At 41.0% G+C, this 18,689-nt stretch overlaps 1 protein-coding gene across 2 annotated transcripts; it reads left to right on the forward strand.

The window, feature by feature from the left end:
* The first annotated feature begins 5,254 nt into the window (after positions 1 to 5,254).
* LOC307004071 (uncharacterized protein) lies at positions 5,255 to 15,435 on the forward strand. Of its 2 annotated transcripts, none has more exons than XM_079623013.1 (3): positions 5,255 to 5,427; positions 6,099 to 6,229; positions 13,811 to 15,435. In XM_079623013.1, the coding sequence occupies exons 2-3, from the start codon at positions 6,145 to 6,147 to the stop codon at positions 14,737 to 14,739; spliced, it is 1,014 nt and encodes a 337-aa protein (XP_079479139.1). In that variant the 5' UTR covers positions 5,255 to 5,427; positions 6,099 to 6,144; the 3' UTR covers positions 14,740 to 15,435. The 2 variants fall into 2 exon arrangements, with proteins under 2 accessions (XP_079479139.1, XP_079479140.1); XM_079623014.1 differs by lacking the exon at positions 5,255 to 5,427 and adding an exon at positions 5,482 to 5,611.
* The last annotated feature ends 3,254 nt before the right edge of the window (positions 15,436 to 18,689 follow it).

Raw genomic sequence — 18,689 nt, forward strand, 5'->3', positions numbered from 1 at the left:
ACTTAGTCTTCAAATGCTCCTCCTTGGGCAGATGAAAAAAGTTGGCTTTTGAGTCGCACTTCAGAACACAGCGTCTCGTCGCCATGATGTTTTCCCCTGGCCTTGGAGCGCAATAAGTGGGCGTATCGTATTCAAATAACTTGACAAGTTGACGTCATCTAGTCAGAGAAAAAGCTTCGGTCTTCTAACGATTCATAAAAATGACTCGGGAGTCGACTCTCACTTTTGAAAGACAATAAGTTTATATACGGTGCACTTTCATATTTCAAACTTTGCAGGATGTTTTTGTTCACTTAGATCTTTGTTACACACTACATGAAAGGTAAATTACAAAATTCCATAATAGGTGCCCTTTAATGTCAGACTGTACGACTGAAGACACGTTAATAGCGGACACGCAAGAACTTGTCCGTAGTTTTACATCAATCAATGACACGTACATTCACAGTGAGTTGCATTACAGTCGGGATTGAAATGGTGGCTACAAAGAAATCTCTAATGCTAATTCTGGTCATGGCTTGTCTTGAAAAACGAAGACAATTTGACGGTCGTCGTAGTAGAAGACAAATGTGAGTCAAATCATCCACAATTTTGTTGGAGAATAAATTTGATCAAAGGGAACAGGATACTTTTAGGATTTGCAAAATTCCTCTCAGACGGCCAAATTGTGGCAAAAATCGCTGTGTGTGTGTCCAGTTAAACCCAAATGGTCAACATTTAGATACCAAGTCTTGAACAATCAAACTCTTTTCACAATAACAAGGAAACACCATCAAATCCCAATATTTTGCTTTATTAAAATTTTCAACAAAACTACTTAAAATGTAATGAATAAATTAAGACAGTGACACGTTAAATTATAGTCCAAATATAGTACAATTATGAAAAATACTTATTTAACTTTATGAAACCATAATTTCACTGTTCAGTACCGGGGAGTGACCGGGGAGTGACTGCATCCACTCTCGTGGATAAAGTTAATCCACTATGATGCTCATGTTTAATGATTTCTGTGCTATTAGGTGATGTCCAGATAAATCAGGGTAACCAGTCCTTATAATAATAAAAATAAATCAGGAAACGCCCACTCCCGCTCTGTCTTACGGTGCTTTAGAATTTCAGGTCTTCAGATTTCCAGATGGTTTCACTAGAATTGAAATCTGTGCAGTCAAATTTTATTTTATTTTTTACCCCATTCCATAAAGAGCAGTTTAATATTTCTTATTAATCTCTATGACAAAGGGAAAGGTGGGTCCCCATAAATCAGGATGGAACTTGTTAGGGGGGAAAAGTCATTATAAACCACCCGTACCTGTGTGTGTGTGTGTGTGTACATGTTTTTCTATCCCAGTGGGGACTTCAACCTGAATATAGTAGAATTTACAGTTTGTACAGTATGAAAACCATTACGTCTATGGAGAGTTCCCACAAAGATAGTGAACCAGTGTGTGTGTGTGTTGTGTAACTTGTTCAAGGTAAAACATTTCTCTGAGTGCATCCCATTTATACTTTATTGGAACATCTGGAAAAAAAATTAGTTCTGTGTCTGTAAATTCAATTCCACATTGTGAAGGACCTAAAGACGGACACACAACAGTGTCATTAATATTTCTGATTAAAAAAAAAAGCATAATGAAAAGTAAAAGTAGCAATTTAAAAGATGTATTACTTGATGTTTGAATGGAGGCTCTGCATAAGATGATGGGGACTAAGTTGGAGTGTAATTTTTCTTTGCCACTCTTTTTTCCAGAATTTGGCAAACATGACTGTTTCTTCTTCTTCCCCTGTCTAGCCTGAACATCCTCCTTGAGGTTTTCTTTGCTCTCTAAAGGGACAAAAATACTCATGTAGGCAATACATATATTTTATATCATGACTGAGTCTTGTTTGCTGTACTTTTTTACCATCAATGTCTATAATTGTGGCTGGTGAACTTTCATCTTCATAGGCCACATCCACAACATGTCAGTATGTCCACTTTAGGGTCCTCCCTCCATTCCACCAGAACCCATGTTATGTTCATTTTCTAATAATAAATAAATAATAAAATGTACAATTGTATGTCAACAAATGCATTCACACACTAATTATATATATTATATTTTATTTTATATATTATATTATATATATATTATATAATATATTATATATATTAAACGAAAGATCTACAAAACTCCATGGTCTCATCATTCACATTCATCTGTTAAAAAACAAAACAATGTTTTTTGATAACGCATAAAGCTTTCTTAAAATAAGTTTTGACATAGGTGATATATGGTCTTTGCACCATATAATCTTTATCTTCTAATCTTTTTGGCTCTATACACCACCACAATGGATTTGAAATGAAACGAACAAGATGTGCTTTAACTGCAGACTTTAATTTGACACAAGTCGAGAAATTACCGTATAGACAGGAGGAGAAGCTAACAAGCAATCGTAGGGATGTGGCATAAAGTCAAGGGAGAAGCCCATAGAGAGTGATAAAGTTGATCCTGCTGCTAGCTCATGGACAGCTAATGCTCACGCTCTCCGTCTCTGCGAGATTCGGAAGGGAATGATTCAGATTTCTCTCGGCACAGCTACTAGAAGACTTACAACTGTCAGACAGGTTGCTCACGTCACATCTACATCGTCAAGCTCAGTTTGAGCCTGCGCAGTACGCTCAGCCATCAGGAAAGTGAGTGCTTCTAATTGGCTTCTCCGTTGAAACCTATGGGGTTGTTGTGTCCATCTTATATACTGTCTATGCTCTACAGATGCACAACTCACTTTTGTCAAAAGTCTACAACTCTTAAAACATTTCTCTCCATGACTTCAAATTTACTGATACACATGTGTGGCTATTCTCTACAACTACAAATTTCAGTCACAGGCGTTCAGTTAATTTGCACCAAATATACATACGAGGTGCGCATCTCTGCGAGCGGTCTAGTAGCTTTTACTTTCACGATCCACACACAGGAAAGGTAAGATCCAAAAGCAGTTTTATTTGGGGTAATCCGTACTCATAAATCCAGTTCAGGCAAGGGTCAAAAACCATAAAAGCAATCCAAAGCATGAAACAGACGAGAAACAAACAAGAACAGACCTCAAGAAGTGGTGTGGCATTAAACAAGGACTCCGTAACAAACACTAAAATAAAAAAAAGGGTATTTATACACAGAACCTAACAATGATGATGGGGAACAGCTGAGTAAATTGGACAGTGATGAGTGCAGACAAGGATTGTGGGAAATGTAGTTCATAATGTGAATGGCACTGTGGGGAAGGAGGAGGTGGAATGGTGGAGGATCAGGGGGCGGGATGGGGTCCAGGTTCATGAAGGGGAACAGGGGGTGACGGCTTAGCCGGCGGCCAGGGCGAAACCGACAGTCCATCGGGCGGCCAGGGCGAAGCAGGTCGTGCAGGCGGCCAGGGTGAACCCGGAAGCTTGAGTGGAGGGGACGGCCTCAGGGACGACAGCGGGCTGCTCGGAGGGGACGGCCTCAGGGACGACAGCGGGCTGCTCCGAGGGGACGGCCTCAGGGACGACAGCGGGCTGCTCGGAGGGGACGGCCTCAGGGACGACAGCGGGCTGCTCGGAGGGGACGGCCTCAGGGACGACAGCGGGCTGCTCGGAGGGGACGGCCTCAGGGACGACAGCGGGCTGCTCGGAGGGGACGGCCTCAGGGACGACAGCGGGCTGCTCGGAGGGGACGGCCTCAGGGACGACAGCGGGCTGCTCGGAGGGGACGCCCTCAGGGACGACAGCGGGCTGCTCGGAGGGGACGGCCTCAGGGACGACAGCGGGCTGCTCGGAGGGGACGGCCTCAGGGACGACAGCGGGCTGCTCGGAGGGGACGGCCTCAGGGACGACAGCGGGCTGCTCGGAGGGGACGGCCTCAGGGACGACAGCGGGCTGCTCGGAGGGGACGGCCTCAGGGACGACAGCGGGCTGCGGACGGCCTCAGGGACGACAGCGGGCTGCTCCGAGGGGACGGCCTCAGGGACGACAGCGGGCTGCTCGGAGGGGACGGCCTCAGGGACGACAGCGGGCTGCTCCGAGGGGACGGCCTCAGGGATGACTCAGGGGTGTCGGGGTCCATCTCGACCACCTCCTCCCCTGCGGCCTCCATGGGTCCCAGAAAACCTGGCCAGATGGGTTCCCTCAAAAGATTGTCTATTGGCGCTTTTCACTGCATGGTACGGCTCGGTACGGTTCGACTCGGCGCGGAACGGTTCGGCTCGCTTCGCTTTTCCACTGCGTGGTACGACTCGACTTGGTACGGCACGGTTCGGTTGCTTTTCCACTGCAGTTAGTACCGCTTCAAAGTGGGTGGGACTGATTGTTAATAGTTCTAGGTCCAGTGGTAGCCGTGTGCGGCTAAGAGCTGTGCTACTTCCGCTCCTCGGCAACCAATGAGAGGAACATCTGCACCTCGTCCACTGACCACGATTCAGCCATTTATTGTTTGATTTTTTTTAAAATACTCTAAAAACAGGTGCTACCGCGTTGGCTGTTGTCTGGGCCTCTAGTGGACACCCGGGATACACAAACCAGACACTGTGACACTTACTCAGTTATATCAGGTGAATTCAGAGTGATTACGTTTTGTGAGCACTTTTTGCCATTGATATGACTTGGAAAAGGTGTCCTAATCAACCTGAATTCATCATTACAAAAAAAAAAATATTATGTAGGCCTATCTGTGTTTGCTTGGCGCTCGGTGATCCATTGAATCCATGTTTTTCAGATTTATTCAAATTGAGGATTTTGTTTGAGGATTTTAAAATTGTTTAGGGTGATGACGTCATAAAATATGATGACAGACATCCAAAAGCTTCAGATGTAAATATGACATGATAAAAATGACATTCGGTACAGTCTAGAATGTACGGTCAGAATGACTGCAATGTCAATTACTGACTTGTAATGTACTAATAACACAAATAAGGTATTCTTTAATTTCACTAATCAAGCATATAATTAGTTCCTACACAGGCACATACTTAAAGTACACTAAGTAGGCTATACGTCTTGAAATATTCGTCAATTAAATTGCAACTACCGGTATATACTTAGTATAAAATTTATTGTTTCAAAATAGCCAACTTGAAGTAAACTAATTCTCAATACACTTGAAGTATACTGATCATTGGTCTGAAAAGTATGCCAACATTGAAATACTTAGCATGGTTATTTTATTTTTTTACCAGGGCAAACTTTATCTGCAAATATTACTGTTTTGCCTTTTAGACAAAATCGTAATGACCAAGAATAAAACTTTGAATACCTTGGACATCTAATTGTATGTATTTAAAATAAAAAAATTGCTCTCTTGTGATTTTAGACAGCAGCGTGTGGACGGGACTTTTATTTTGGTCTGGAACTATGACGTCATAAGGGCGCGCTGCGCTCCTGTGTTGTGATTCAGCTGCAGAAAGGTTTGTGTTTTAAAACATTTAGAGTGTTTAAATCAGTGTAAAACAGTTCAGGATTTTTTATATAATTTTACAAGAACTGTGAACTGAATTAATTAGGTTTGAAAGTACTATTGTAATACTTATCTGACATTAATGAACGTTATTTTTGTGAGTAAAGTGCATCCAGACATGAGTAACAGGAAAGGTGCGTCTCATTTCGCTCCCTATATATCGTGAATAAAAATAAATAAATAACGTTAAATGAATTCGGTCACTGGCAAATGGTGTTGAGAGAAATGGGGGTTTTGAAACTTCACCTCATTTGAATCAATTGCTTCCTAAAATGATTCAGTGATTCGTAAAGCTCGAACACATGCTGGTCAAATTGGTGTATAACTGTTATATAACAGTAGCATGTGAATAATGACAATGACGTTTTAAAAGAGATCTACAAATCATTAAATACCAAATATAACTCACAAGTAACTAAGTATGACGTGTTTGTATAGCTAATGTGTGTCATTTTATTTATTTGTAGTGCTAGTTTGGCTAATCAAGCCATTAACTAGGTATCACTCTTTTACCAGTTCACTGAACTAGAGCTGATTGAGACACACCCAGAGATTTAGTTTGGATTTACTTTTCTTTCTGTTAATAATTCTCATCTTAAGCATGACAATTTGTCCAAACAGAAACACTCCTGGTGAAGCGACTGAGATCCATGACACTATTATAAAGATGGCGTTTATTAAAGAGGAGAGTGAAGAAATAAGGATTGAAGAAACATTCAGCATAAAACAAGAAGATACCGAGGAACAAATAGGTGGGTTTCATTCTCAAAGCTGAACTCATTTGATGCTTATTAAAATGCCAACCTCTATAGAAATGAATGACGTGTCACATTGAATTATTAAAGGGCCCCTATTATGGATTTTTGAAAATGACCTTTCATGTAGTGTGTTACATAGCTCTAAGTGAATGAAAACATCCTGCAAAGTTTTAAATCTGAAAGTGCACCGTATATAAAGTTATTGTCTTTCAAAAGTAAAAGCGACTCTGAGTCCATGAAATTAATTGTTTTTCAAACAAATCATAAGCTGTTTCGTCGCGACGTCAAGATGTAACATTAGCCGGTCCACTAATTGTGCGCGCAGACACCAGGGAAACTTAAACCTCAAAACAGCAGCTGATTCCTGTGGACAGCATCATGTCGAGGAGACGCTGTGCTCTACAATGTGACGGTAAAGAAATTTTTGTTCACTGCCCAAGGACAAGCATGTGAAGGATCTGTGGTTAAAATTAATATTTACCATGATACTACAGCAGTATAATCCTAAACTTTTCCTTTTAACTTTATTTTACTGACGACTGCTTCTCAAATATCGGAGTTCAATGCAGGATTCGCAAACTGTTCGCTCTTGAAAGATGGTGTTCAAAATACTAGTTTTGAGTTTTATATTGTGTAGGTCTCCTGCTAACTCATGTCATCACTGTCTTAGGCCTCATACACACTACTGCGTTTTAGTTTAGAAACGGAGAATTAAAACGAATACGATCTCAGGCCACCAGCGTTTTAGCTGCGTAGTAGAATTGATCTCCGTCCACATTAAAACGAATGAAAACGCGGATCACGTGACCATTCACCAACACTGGGCATATGCGCGTGCCGGTGTAAACAGGCACATGTAGGCAGTTGTAACGTTGTTAAATGCAGAATTTACTTGCACAACAGCTGCTAGCAAAGACATCAACGTCAGTAACGCTTGTAATTCGTTGTCCATGTTGCAGTCACTAACGTTACGTAGTCCAGGCTGTTTTGTGTGTTTTCTTCCGGGGGCGGGTCATGTGATGGGTGGCTGACGAATCAGGGAAGGATACGCCATGACTGATGACACCCAGTCATAGAGCCAAGCGTGAGCCTCTGTGTCATCGTTTCTAAAGTCCTCCGTTTTGACAGAGAATGTCTAATAAGGGGAGATCTGCCACTCTCAGTAAACTTCCGGCTTCTGAACTGATTGCAGTTCCACAGGAGATGCAAAGAAATGACACATTGCTGGGTGTTAGATTTTTCAGAGTCACTTACTTGCTTTAAAAAGTCTTTTAAAATGTCAATGACGTCATACACATCGTACGACCAGAGATACTGCTTTACGGCAATCCTTTTGTCACTTTGTTGCTTTCACGCTCTGCACTTTCTTTTCTCTCGAGGCATTGACAACACAGGTAAACACACAACACAGCGGACACAGGTAAACACACAACACAGCGGACACAGGTAAACACACAACACAGCGGACACAGGTAAACACACAACACAGCGGACACAGGTAAACACACAACACAGCTGACACAGGTAAACACACAACACAGCGGACACAGGTAAACACACAACACAGCGGACACAGGTAAACACACAACACAGCGGACACAGGTAAACACACAACACAGCGGACACAGGTAAACACACAACACAGCTGACACAGGTAAACACACAACACAGCGGACACAGGTAAACACACAACACAGCAGACACAGGTAAACACACAACACAGCGGACACAGGTAAACACACAACACAGCTGACACAGGTAAACACACAACACAGCGGACACAGGTAAACACACAACACAGCAGACACAGGTAAACACACAACACAGCGGACACAGGTAAACACAAACACAGCGGACACAGGTAAACACACAACACAGCTGACACAGGTAAACACACAACACAGCTGACACAGGTAAACACACGACACAGCTGACACAGGTAAACACACAACACAGCTGACACAGGTAAACACACAACACAGCTGACACAGGTAAACACACAACACAGCGGACACAGGTAAACAAACAACACAGCGGACACAGGTAAACACACAACACAGCGGACACAGGTAAACACACAACACAGCGGACACAGGTAAACACGCAACACAGCGGACACAGGTAAACACACAACACAGCGGACACAGGTAAACACACAACACAGCCGACACAGGTAAACACACAACACAGCGGACACAGTTAAACACACAACACAGCGGACACAGGTAAACACACAACACAGCTGACACAGGTAAACACACAACACAGCGGACACAGATAAACACACAACACAGCGGACACAGGTAAACACACAACACAGCTGACACAGGTAAACACACAACACAGCGGACACAGATAAACACACAACACAGCGGACACAGGTAAACGCACAACACAGCGGACACAGGTAAACACACAACACAGCGGACACAGGTAAACGCACAACACAGCGGACACAGGTAAACGCACAACACAGCGGACACAGGTAAACGCACAACACAGCGGACACAGGTAAACGCACAACACAGCGGACACAGGTAAACGCACAACACAGCGGACACAGGTAAACGCACAACACAGCGGACACAGGTAAACGCACAACACAGCGGACACAGGTAAACGCGCAACACAGCGGACACAGGTAAACACACAACACAGCGGACACAGGTAAACACACAACACAGCTGACACAGGTAAACACACAACACAGCCGACACAGGTAAACACACAACACAGCGGACACAGGTAAACACACAACACAGCTGACACAGGTAAATACACAACACAGCGGACACAGATAAACACACAACACAGCGGACACAGGTAAACGCACAACACAGCGGACACAGGTAAACGCACAACACAGCGGACACAGGTAAACGCGCAACACAGCGGACACAGGTAAACACACAACACAGCGGACACAGGTAAACACACAACACAGCTGACACAGGTAAACACACAACACAGCCGACACAGGTAAACACACAACACAGCGGACACAGGTAAACACACAACACAGCTGACACAGGTAAACGCACAACACAGCTGACACAGGTAAACACACAACACAGGTAAACACACAACACAGCGGACACAGGTAAACACACAACACAGCGGACACAGGTAAACACACAACACAGCCGACACAGGTAAACACACAACACAGCGGACACAGGTAAACACACAACACAGCTGACACAGGTAAACGCACAACACAGCTGACACAGGTAAACACACAACACAGCTGACACAGGTAAATGCACGTGCTAGAAGAGTTTTTGCTAGAAGACATTCTGGTCCCGCTTCGGATGCCACGATGCCATCAAGCGGTATCTCTGGTCATAATCAGTGACCAATCAGCGTTCATTAGCAGAATGCTAGCGTGTTATGGGCAACAACAACTCAACCTGTAAGAAATCGAAATGACATAAGTACTCGTTCATTCAACTTTCGACCTATAACCCATGTTGAACTTGCTAAACCTACAATCAAATCTGAGATTTCTCAACGGCAATCGGGTGAAAGAGACAAATTTAGCCGTCTAGCTCCATAGACTCCCATTCGTTTTGCACTCGGGCGATCGCCCCCAGTGGAACTCTGGTGGAACTACAACCGAAATTCGGTACAATAGGACTTAATAGGGAGTGGCCAGGCTCTCCGTAGACGGGCTCTGGTTTTGACCAGTCTTCACTAAAACGCACTCCGGAGATTCAAAACGCAAAACGGGGTTGGCAGCGTTTTTAAACTTCTCCGTTTTAGGTCTTCGTTTTAGTCTGGACGGGAGGTGCAAACGCAGCAAAAGGTCTCCGTTTCTAAACGAAAAAAAATTCTAAATTTCTAAATTTCAGTATTTATTACTGAAATACTTCTGCTAATCAGCTGTGGGCCACTATTACCTAAAACTCTGTCTATTAATGCAGATTGTCTGTCGTTTTCACTACTTTGAGGAAAGATTAAGCATGGAGCAAGATTTGTTTTACCAATGTTTATGTTACATCAGTCATTCACGCTAGAGCTCGGCTATCTGATGCAGTTTCCACGTGTTCACCGCAATATATTTGAAACATACTCTGTAAATAAACTAGTACAAGTAAAATAATCGGTTGATGGACATGCACTTGTTAATGCTGATGGAATTATACAACTGAATACAACTGAAGAATTACAGTTGCAACATCTCATAATGTTCCTCAAACTCAGTAGCGAATCAATGAGACGTCCTGCTTGAGTCGTCCTTGCGATGGAGGTTCGGGTTCAATAACTAGTTCTTCTAGTGTTTCATCATCGCACTCGCGCTCGCATTGATATGGTCAAATCGACGTCATTGTTCGTTACTGTGTTTAGTTTACGGTGTAGGAAGCCTCATGATAAACAGAGCTGCCGTTGTTATGGCAATGGGAGTTTTTGTTTTCCGGTAAACCAATCACAACAGACTGAGCTGTCTGGCCAATCAGAGCAGAGTAGCTCGCGGAAAGGAGGGATTTAGAGAGATTGATTCATTTAGCGAGTCGTTTGAGAATCATTGAAAATGTGGTGATGTATATTATGAGAAAATTAAAAAGTTTTTTTTACCTTTGATGCATGTAAACCTGTTGTAGGAGACTCAAAAACAACATTAGGAAACTTTAAATATCATAATAGGGGCCTTTTATTCTTTAAAAAGAATATAAGTAGCCTGAACTAGAACAATGAAACCATGATTAAAACATTAAAAACCACTTAATCACTTAATTATGCAATAGTATCTAACAAATACACTAATTTTACATGAAGCAAACAATTACATGTAACTGATCAACTTTATATTTGTTGTTTATCGGTTACTTTTTTTCCTCTCATCATCCAAATCGCTCGCTGTATCAAACCGGCGGCGTCTTGTAAACACGGCGTTGTTTCCAGATGGACTTATTAAAAACACCTTTTACTCCTGGAAATACTAATACTAACTTTTTTTTTAAAAAGGAAATGAGATTGGAATACATTTGAGTGTCAATGGGAGAGTCATCTATAAATGTTTATTTATTTTTTAGAAGAAAAAGCACTTAATGTCGTTTTTATATATATATATATATATATATATTTTTTGTGTGCAATCCACATAAAAGCAACAATATTTAGAGCCTTCCGATGGTCAACAAAATTAGTTTCCAAGCAAAATATTACCATATTAACATACCTGAACATAAATAGCAGTAAATACTCAGGCAATAAATAAGTAAGAAACACTAGCCTACTAAGAACTGCGTATGTATTCATGAAGATGTCCGGTTTTCACAGTTTTTTAAGCGTTTACTTTAAATTGACTGGCGCTTGCCTTTGCACACAAAACATATGAAAGCAGCTTCGGCTCCGCCCCGTCTTGTTATCAGCGCGCTCCTCAATCTGCAGCGGCTCCAAGCAGAGAGCACGTCAGAAAACAGCTGTGTGTGTGTGTGTGTGTGTGTATGTGTGTGTGTGTGTGTTCATCTCAGCCTCATTGGTCTGTCACTGCTCGTCAATGTCAGAATATTTGAAATGACCAATCAAATCAAAGTAGGCGGACATATGTTCACAGAATTTTAGCAGCGTGACTCGACGGACGCTTCAGTTTACGGTCAAGTGCGAGATAAGATGCAAGTAGCTGACAGCGTAAAAAAAAAAGACCAAATGTAAATTCACAGATGATTTACAGAGAAAATTCGTGTGTTTTTGGTTCGGTCAGGATCCTTGTAAAGCCGAATGCACTTATATAAAATTTTTATTGTTTTTTTATTAAATAGTGTAACCTATGGCCATGAAAAGGAATAGTGTCATGTAAAAGGTGTTAAAAGCTAAACAATTTTTAAAATATATTCTATTGTTGCGGCCCAAACGTTGAATGGAAAGGATGTATTACTTTATGTATTAAAGTACAATAACATAGTTGCAAGGTTGTGAATGCAGATTTGTCAAGTATTTTTTTGATGCATTCACCTCTAACCTTCTTCTTTTGTTTTATTCTCGCTACAAAACAATAAGTATTGATACTAGTTTCCACTACACAGCATGCATTTGTTTACATCCGTTTCCCGTAAGATTGCGTGAGGTGCTAAATCTGGCATGATAATCTAAAGAATATCTTGTAGTGTGTGATCCGCCAGGATTTTAAAAATCTTGTAGTTTGTGGACGGTTAAGATTTGAAAAGAAAACTGTTATGAATCTCCTTGTGTGCGTGATGCAACCAGATTTCACTTAATCTTAATCTTTCGAGTTTTTGATCTGGCAAGCAAAAGGAGTTTCACAGATGTGCATCTCAAACTGTGGTTTGTGTGCCCATGTGAGAGTCCAGCTGCAGCGCTAATTATCATCATGCCGTGGTAGTTTTCTAGAGTACCACTTTTTCTTTTGTCAAATAAATCCTGGTTTTATTGTGGTGGATGGAGATCAAAAACATCTGCGAATAAAGGACCAAGTACTTTTTTTGAACTAGCAATGAGTGCACCTGGGTTATTGGGTTAAGATGCAAACCCTGTAATTTTCTTCATGTGAGGCTTTTATGGTAAACAATTCTCTTGTTAGATGTTTGTTTCCCTTTTTTGCCTCGTCTTGCCAGATACAGTTGTACATTGAACCATACTTACCGAACAAGGCCAATTACAGTTTTTGGTCATAGCACGTCCACTGTTCTTATTAGGTCCATGTCTGGAGGTGAGATCTAGGAATGATGCTGGCTAATGTGTTTCCAGTTTTGACAACAGATTTGACAATATTACTGGAGTTAAAGGTAGCGCCCCTCAGGATGTCAAACTTACTTTCAAATATCTGGTGAAAGTAGCAATCATGGCCGTATAATTGGCAATCAGATAAGTCTGGCTGTTTGCATTCTGAAATACAAAGTTCTGCAATGAAACACTAGATGGCGGAGTTGTCATGACAGAACTGATGTATTAAATGTCCATTGGATCTATTGAGATCTCCTGCTTCAAACGTGTCATAATCCATTTGCCTCTTCTTTTTTTTTTCAATTATCCAATCTTTGAGAAGTGTCATTGCCCATAATGTAGCTTTTTGTGTTCATTTCATAGCAGTCGTCCTGCGTTTTAATTTCTGTCTCATTCAGCTCTTTGTGTCTCGTAGTTGTAGAGTTTAGTTTTTTTTTAGCTAAATTTTTAAAGGGATAGTCCACCCAAAAATAAAAAAATTGTCATCATTTACTCACCCTCATGTTGTTCCAAACTCATAAGACTTTCGTTCATCTTGGGAACACAAATGAAGATCTTTTTGATGAAATCTGAGAGATTTCTGTTTTTCCATTGACAGCTACGCAACTACTACTTTGATGCTTCAAAAAGTTCATAAAGAGATCGTAAACCTAATACAGATGAATTAAACGGTTTAGTCCAAACTTTCTGAAGAGACAGAATGAATTTAGTCTTTTTATTCGTATATTTTATTATAAATTATTGTATATTATTACCTGCTCCAGCAAGGTTTGTGTTGGGTCCTGCAGGATCCTGGGTTTTTGATAAGGGGTTTGATTAGAATATCATCATGTCTGGTGCTTTTTGCCAATTAAACTGAGGTTAACTGGTATTTGTCTATTTCTGCCTTAGACCTGAGGCTGCTGAAAGAGGAGTGTCAAGAACTGAATGATTTGGAAGAAAAATTTAACCCGGGAGAGAGCCTCTTCACCTGCCAACAGTGTGGAAAAAGTTTCACTCAAAAAGCAAACCTTAACAGGCACATGAGAATTCACACCAGAAAGAAGACTTACAGTTGCCCTCAGTGTGCAAAGAGTTTTACACAGAACAAATACCTTAATGCCCACATGAGAACTCACACTGGAGAGAAGCCTTTCAAATGCCCTCAGTGTGAGAAGAGTTTCTCACTAAAAGGAAATCTTAAGACTCACATGAGAATTCACAATGGAGAGAAACCGTTCAAATGCCCTCATTGTGTAAAGAGTTTTACACACAAAAAAAACCTTAATACCCACATGAGACATCACACTGGAGTGAGTCCCTACTTATGCGATCTCTGTGGCAAGAGCTTCTCACGAAAAGAAAGTTTTAAGACTCACATGACTATTCACACCGGAGAAAAGCCGTTCATATGCCAGTGTGGAAAGAGTTTCAGATGTAAAGAAAACCTTAATCAGCACGTGAGTATTCACTCAAGAGAGAAATGTTGTGTGTGTCATCAGTGTGGAAAGGGTTTCACAGACAGGAAACGCCTTAAGAGGCATGTAAAAACTCACATCAGAGGGAAGCCTTTCATGTGCCATCACTGTGGAAAGTGTTTCGCAAAGAAAGCAAACCGTGAGGATCATGTGAGGATTCACACTGGAGAGAAGCCTTTCACCTGCTCTCACTGTGGAAAGAGTTTCACAGTTAAAGGAAACCTTAACATTCACATGAGAGTTCACACTCGAGAGAAGCCTTACAAGTGTCTTCAGTGTGAGAAGAGTTTCACATATCACACAATCCTGAAACGTCATTTGCAATCTCATTCCGGAAAGAAAATGCAGTGTTCCTTGGTGTGACGAGGTTTAGAAAGACCAGCAATTTCAAAAATCACCTGCACATTTACTCCGGAGGAAGACAATTCAATTGTGATCAGTGTAAAAAATGACTTTTTTTTGCCATTCACACTTACACTCGTATGCAAATGTAAGATCCCTTTTGTATTATTTGTTAAAGAGTAAGGCAACAGAAAATGCATATCTGTGTCAAATTAGCTGCAGCTGAATGTGGGCCATATCTGGTTGTCTACCTTTATGACCACTTATATTATTTGCATCCTTCACCTCTTTATACTTTGACTTTAGGCTTTTTATTTTTTTATGTGCATATGTAATCCTCTGGCCCCACCTGACCTTCATCTTTGCTATAGTTTCAAATATTGAGCGTTTGCGGTAGACATCCTATAATTTCGACTGTAGAGGCATCACTCAATTCTAGGGGTATAACAATATATCGTGTCACAATATATCGCAATACAAAAATGCAACAATGTATCGTGGATGGTTCACCCAAATTCAAGTTTTCAGAATTTTAGTGTCAGTAATACATTAAACTTCTATATATAATGTTGAATATAATGTATAATAATGCTATGGGGGAATATTTGTGGGTCCTGATAATGCCAAATGTCTGACGTTACCAGTAAAATGTGCCTACATTATTTTAAATATATCTAGTCAGTGACAGAGTGCAAGCATATTCGTCTAAAATAATTACCGGTATGTATTTTCAGCTTCAGAATCATGAATATTTTTATTCTGGTGTCACCATTGTCCTGTAGCCTGGTCCTACCAGACTCTCATACATTTCACTTGTACAGTGATTCTGGCCTCTCTCCATTGACAAGCGTTAACTTCCTTGAAGCCGTGTACTCTGTTGAAGTTTAAAACTATTGGATCTGCCATAACGGTAACGTTTGGTTGTGACGAAACTTCAACTCAAACTAGCGTACAACCTCAACGTCATCGTTCTCAGCCACTCCCTCTGTTCACTGATTGGACCGGTAAAAAATTGGCCAGAGAAAACCCGCGAATATACCGCAATCCCAGACGTAGGACTGAAGGAAAATTAAAATTGAGCGGAAGTACGTATGAGGGCGGAGCCAGGCTAATTGTCCTGTGCATTGGGTTTCCAGCACCAAGTACAAGCCTATTAATTTACACCCACAATGTAATATCAAATTAGCATTTTAATCAAAAGTAAATTTTTTGTTAACATTTTATCATATGTCTTGGAGTATCGCAATAGCATTGTATCGTTAGTTCAGTATCGTGATATGTATCAAATTGTGACATGAAGGTATCGTTACACCCCCTACTCAGTTTCATTTATTGATGCCTCTGAATCTAAATATAGTTGAACTTCTGTCTTGCTGTGAAATGCCACAACAGAGACATAATAAAGGACATAAAGAAAGAAATATCGCAGTGTTTCTTGACCCTGCTCCTGGAGGACCCCCAACACTGCACGTTTTGTGTTTCTCCCTAAACAAACCCCCGATTCATAAGAAACTACAGGACCTGTCAGACAGAGGAGACTTTCAAGATGTGCAGTGTTGGGATTCCTCCAGAACCAGGGTTAAGAAATTAAATTTGCATTAATTGTTTCTGCTGGTTATGTTTCTAGCTTATTTATTAGTCAAGTCATTTATTTATTTATTGTTGTAATATCTGAATTTCCTGACTTTATTTTTTACATTTTTAAATAAATGTTTTTCTTTATCAGCACAGTTGATTCTTTGTTGATACTTACTGTTTCCTTTCAAATCAATTTGGTGCAATAAACAATCCAAAGCAGTTTGACTTTTGGCCTTTCCTTGCTAAATATACAATAGAGCAGCGGTTCTCAACTAGTTTGGCTAAATGTATTGCTCAAAAATGGTACACACACACACAAATTGTAATGAATACACTGATAAATAAAACAGTATGGGCCCTATCTTGCACCCAGCGCAATTGACTTTGTACACCGACGCATGTATCATTCCTATTTTGCATCCGCGCACAGCGGACTCTTCCCTCCACAGACGCACGTCGGTAAATTAGGGAATGAACTTGCGCTCGCGGGGGCGGTTCAGCGCAAAGAGGAGGCGTGTTCCGGGCTAAACTTCCCTGGTGATATTTTCCAGTTTTAGAAAGCGATTGCGACACTGACCAGGAAAAAAACAGTCTAAAGACAGTGGCGCGTTGCGCGTTAGTGATATGGTATTTTAAGGGCGCGTGCTTGGCCATAATGTAGTGTGTTAACGCACATCGACTTTGATTATCTAAACAGACGCAGCAGTTTTCATTTTTGCAAATCATACATTATTACAAGGAAAAAGATTAACACACGAGGGAAATCATTGTTGTGTCCGTGAAGATGTGAAAAAGATCTATCTAGATTTTAAAAAAAAAAAAATCTAGATTAGGCTACACATTTACCCAAATTATACGCCTGTTTAACCGAAGCTAATTTGGGTGGGTTTCTCCCATCATCCCCAATGTCACTTCTCTGTGTTTTACGGTCCTGACGAGAACGTCGGTCTACTTGGCTGTGTGTGAACCACTCCTGGTGTGCGCCGGCAAATCCGCCGTTATAATAGCAATCCGCCATGGAACAAGCGCGCCGGCTCTTAAAGGGAATGTGAGCTGACGCTCTGATTGGTTTATTTCACGTTACGCCCAAACCACACCTATAAATAATGAAGCTACTTCAGACCAACACATTTTAGATTTGCGCCAGGCGCAAGAGGCATTTATTCCGCCGGGAAAATAGCAACAGCGCCGGGATCCGCCCACAAAGTTACTTGCGCTTTGACACTTGCGTTTCAGATCGTTAAAATAGGGCCCTATAAGTTAAGGCTATTGAATAGCAGTCCCAAACATATTTTTTGCCAATACAATAAAGCTAGTCAGCTGGTATAAGCCAACACAGTCATAAAATAAAAAAATGACACAATGTATAATTAAAGTGATATTTTGGGTTAAAGGAATGGTTCGGAGTAATTTCAACCTAGGGTCCTTTGCACCATGACCTCGAGCCAAACACACCCCAAGAAGCTTTTTTTCCCTTGGTCGAGCATTATTAAAGTTAGAGCTTATTTATAGTTATCAGCCAAATGGCTTAGTGCAGGCACTAATGGAAATACATCACAACACTGGAGAAAAGTTAAATTTATTAATTAACATGAATTAATTTTAATGTAATTGGAGAATTTTAGTAAGATTCAATGGGAATCAGAATGCCAAATCCTGATTGACGAGAGGAGCTGGGGATGGAGGTAATTGGAGGAGGGATGGTGATAATACTGAAGGAGCTTATATATGTATACGGTGATCGGCGTCGTATTCCTATAGGTAAACGTGGATGATCCGGTGAATCAGCTGAGAGTCAGCTGATGCGAGCTTGACTAACGTGACCTGCCAGAACTGACGCTTGATTTTTGGGTGGACTATATCTTTAAAGGGGTCATAGACTGAGACTTCAAATGTTCCTTGATCCTTTGACAGTTTAGAGTTCGTTATCTATAAAAAATACCCTGTAAGTTTCAAAACTTTCTTGATTTTCCAAAAACTGCTTTTTGGCCAGGAAACGACAGGATCTAAAAAGTGGAGACTTGTGACGTCACAGGGCAGCTGTAGACCGCCTTTGCAGAAGAATATCAACGCCCACGTCTACATCACCGTGTCTTTGGCCCCCGCCCCCCGGGAGCGTTAGTAAACCGTGACATGAGAACAAGAAAAGAAAAACGACACAGGATCAATACCATTACCTACCAAATGATCATAATGCTAGAATAGTGGGGTTTTTTTTGGTGTAGGCCTATTTTCGATTATTTGGTCAATTTCGGCGCAGGCTTTACAAACAGACTAACATAACAAATAGTTATGTGTCCAATTTTTTTTACTGGTACTGAACATACTATATATACACTATTGCAGCATAATTATAATTTTTTTTAATATAATAAAGTCCTTTCACGTCACCA

The sequence above is a fragment of the Phoxinus phoxinus genome (assembly GCF_949152265.1).
Source record: "Phoxinus phoxinus genome assembly, chromosome: 9".
NCBI classification, from domain to species: Eukaryota; Metazoa; Chordata; class Actinopteri; order Cypriniformes; family Leuciscidae; genus Phoxinus; species Phoxinus phoxinus.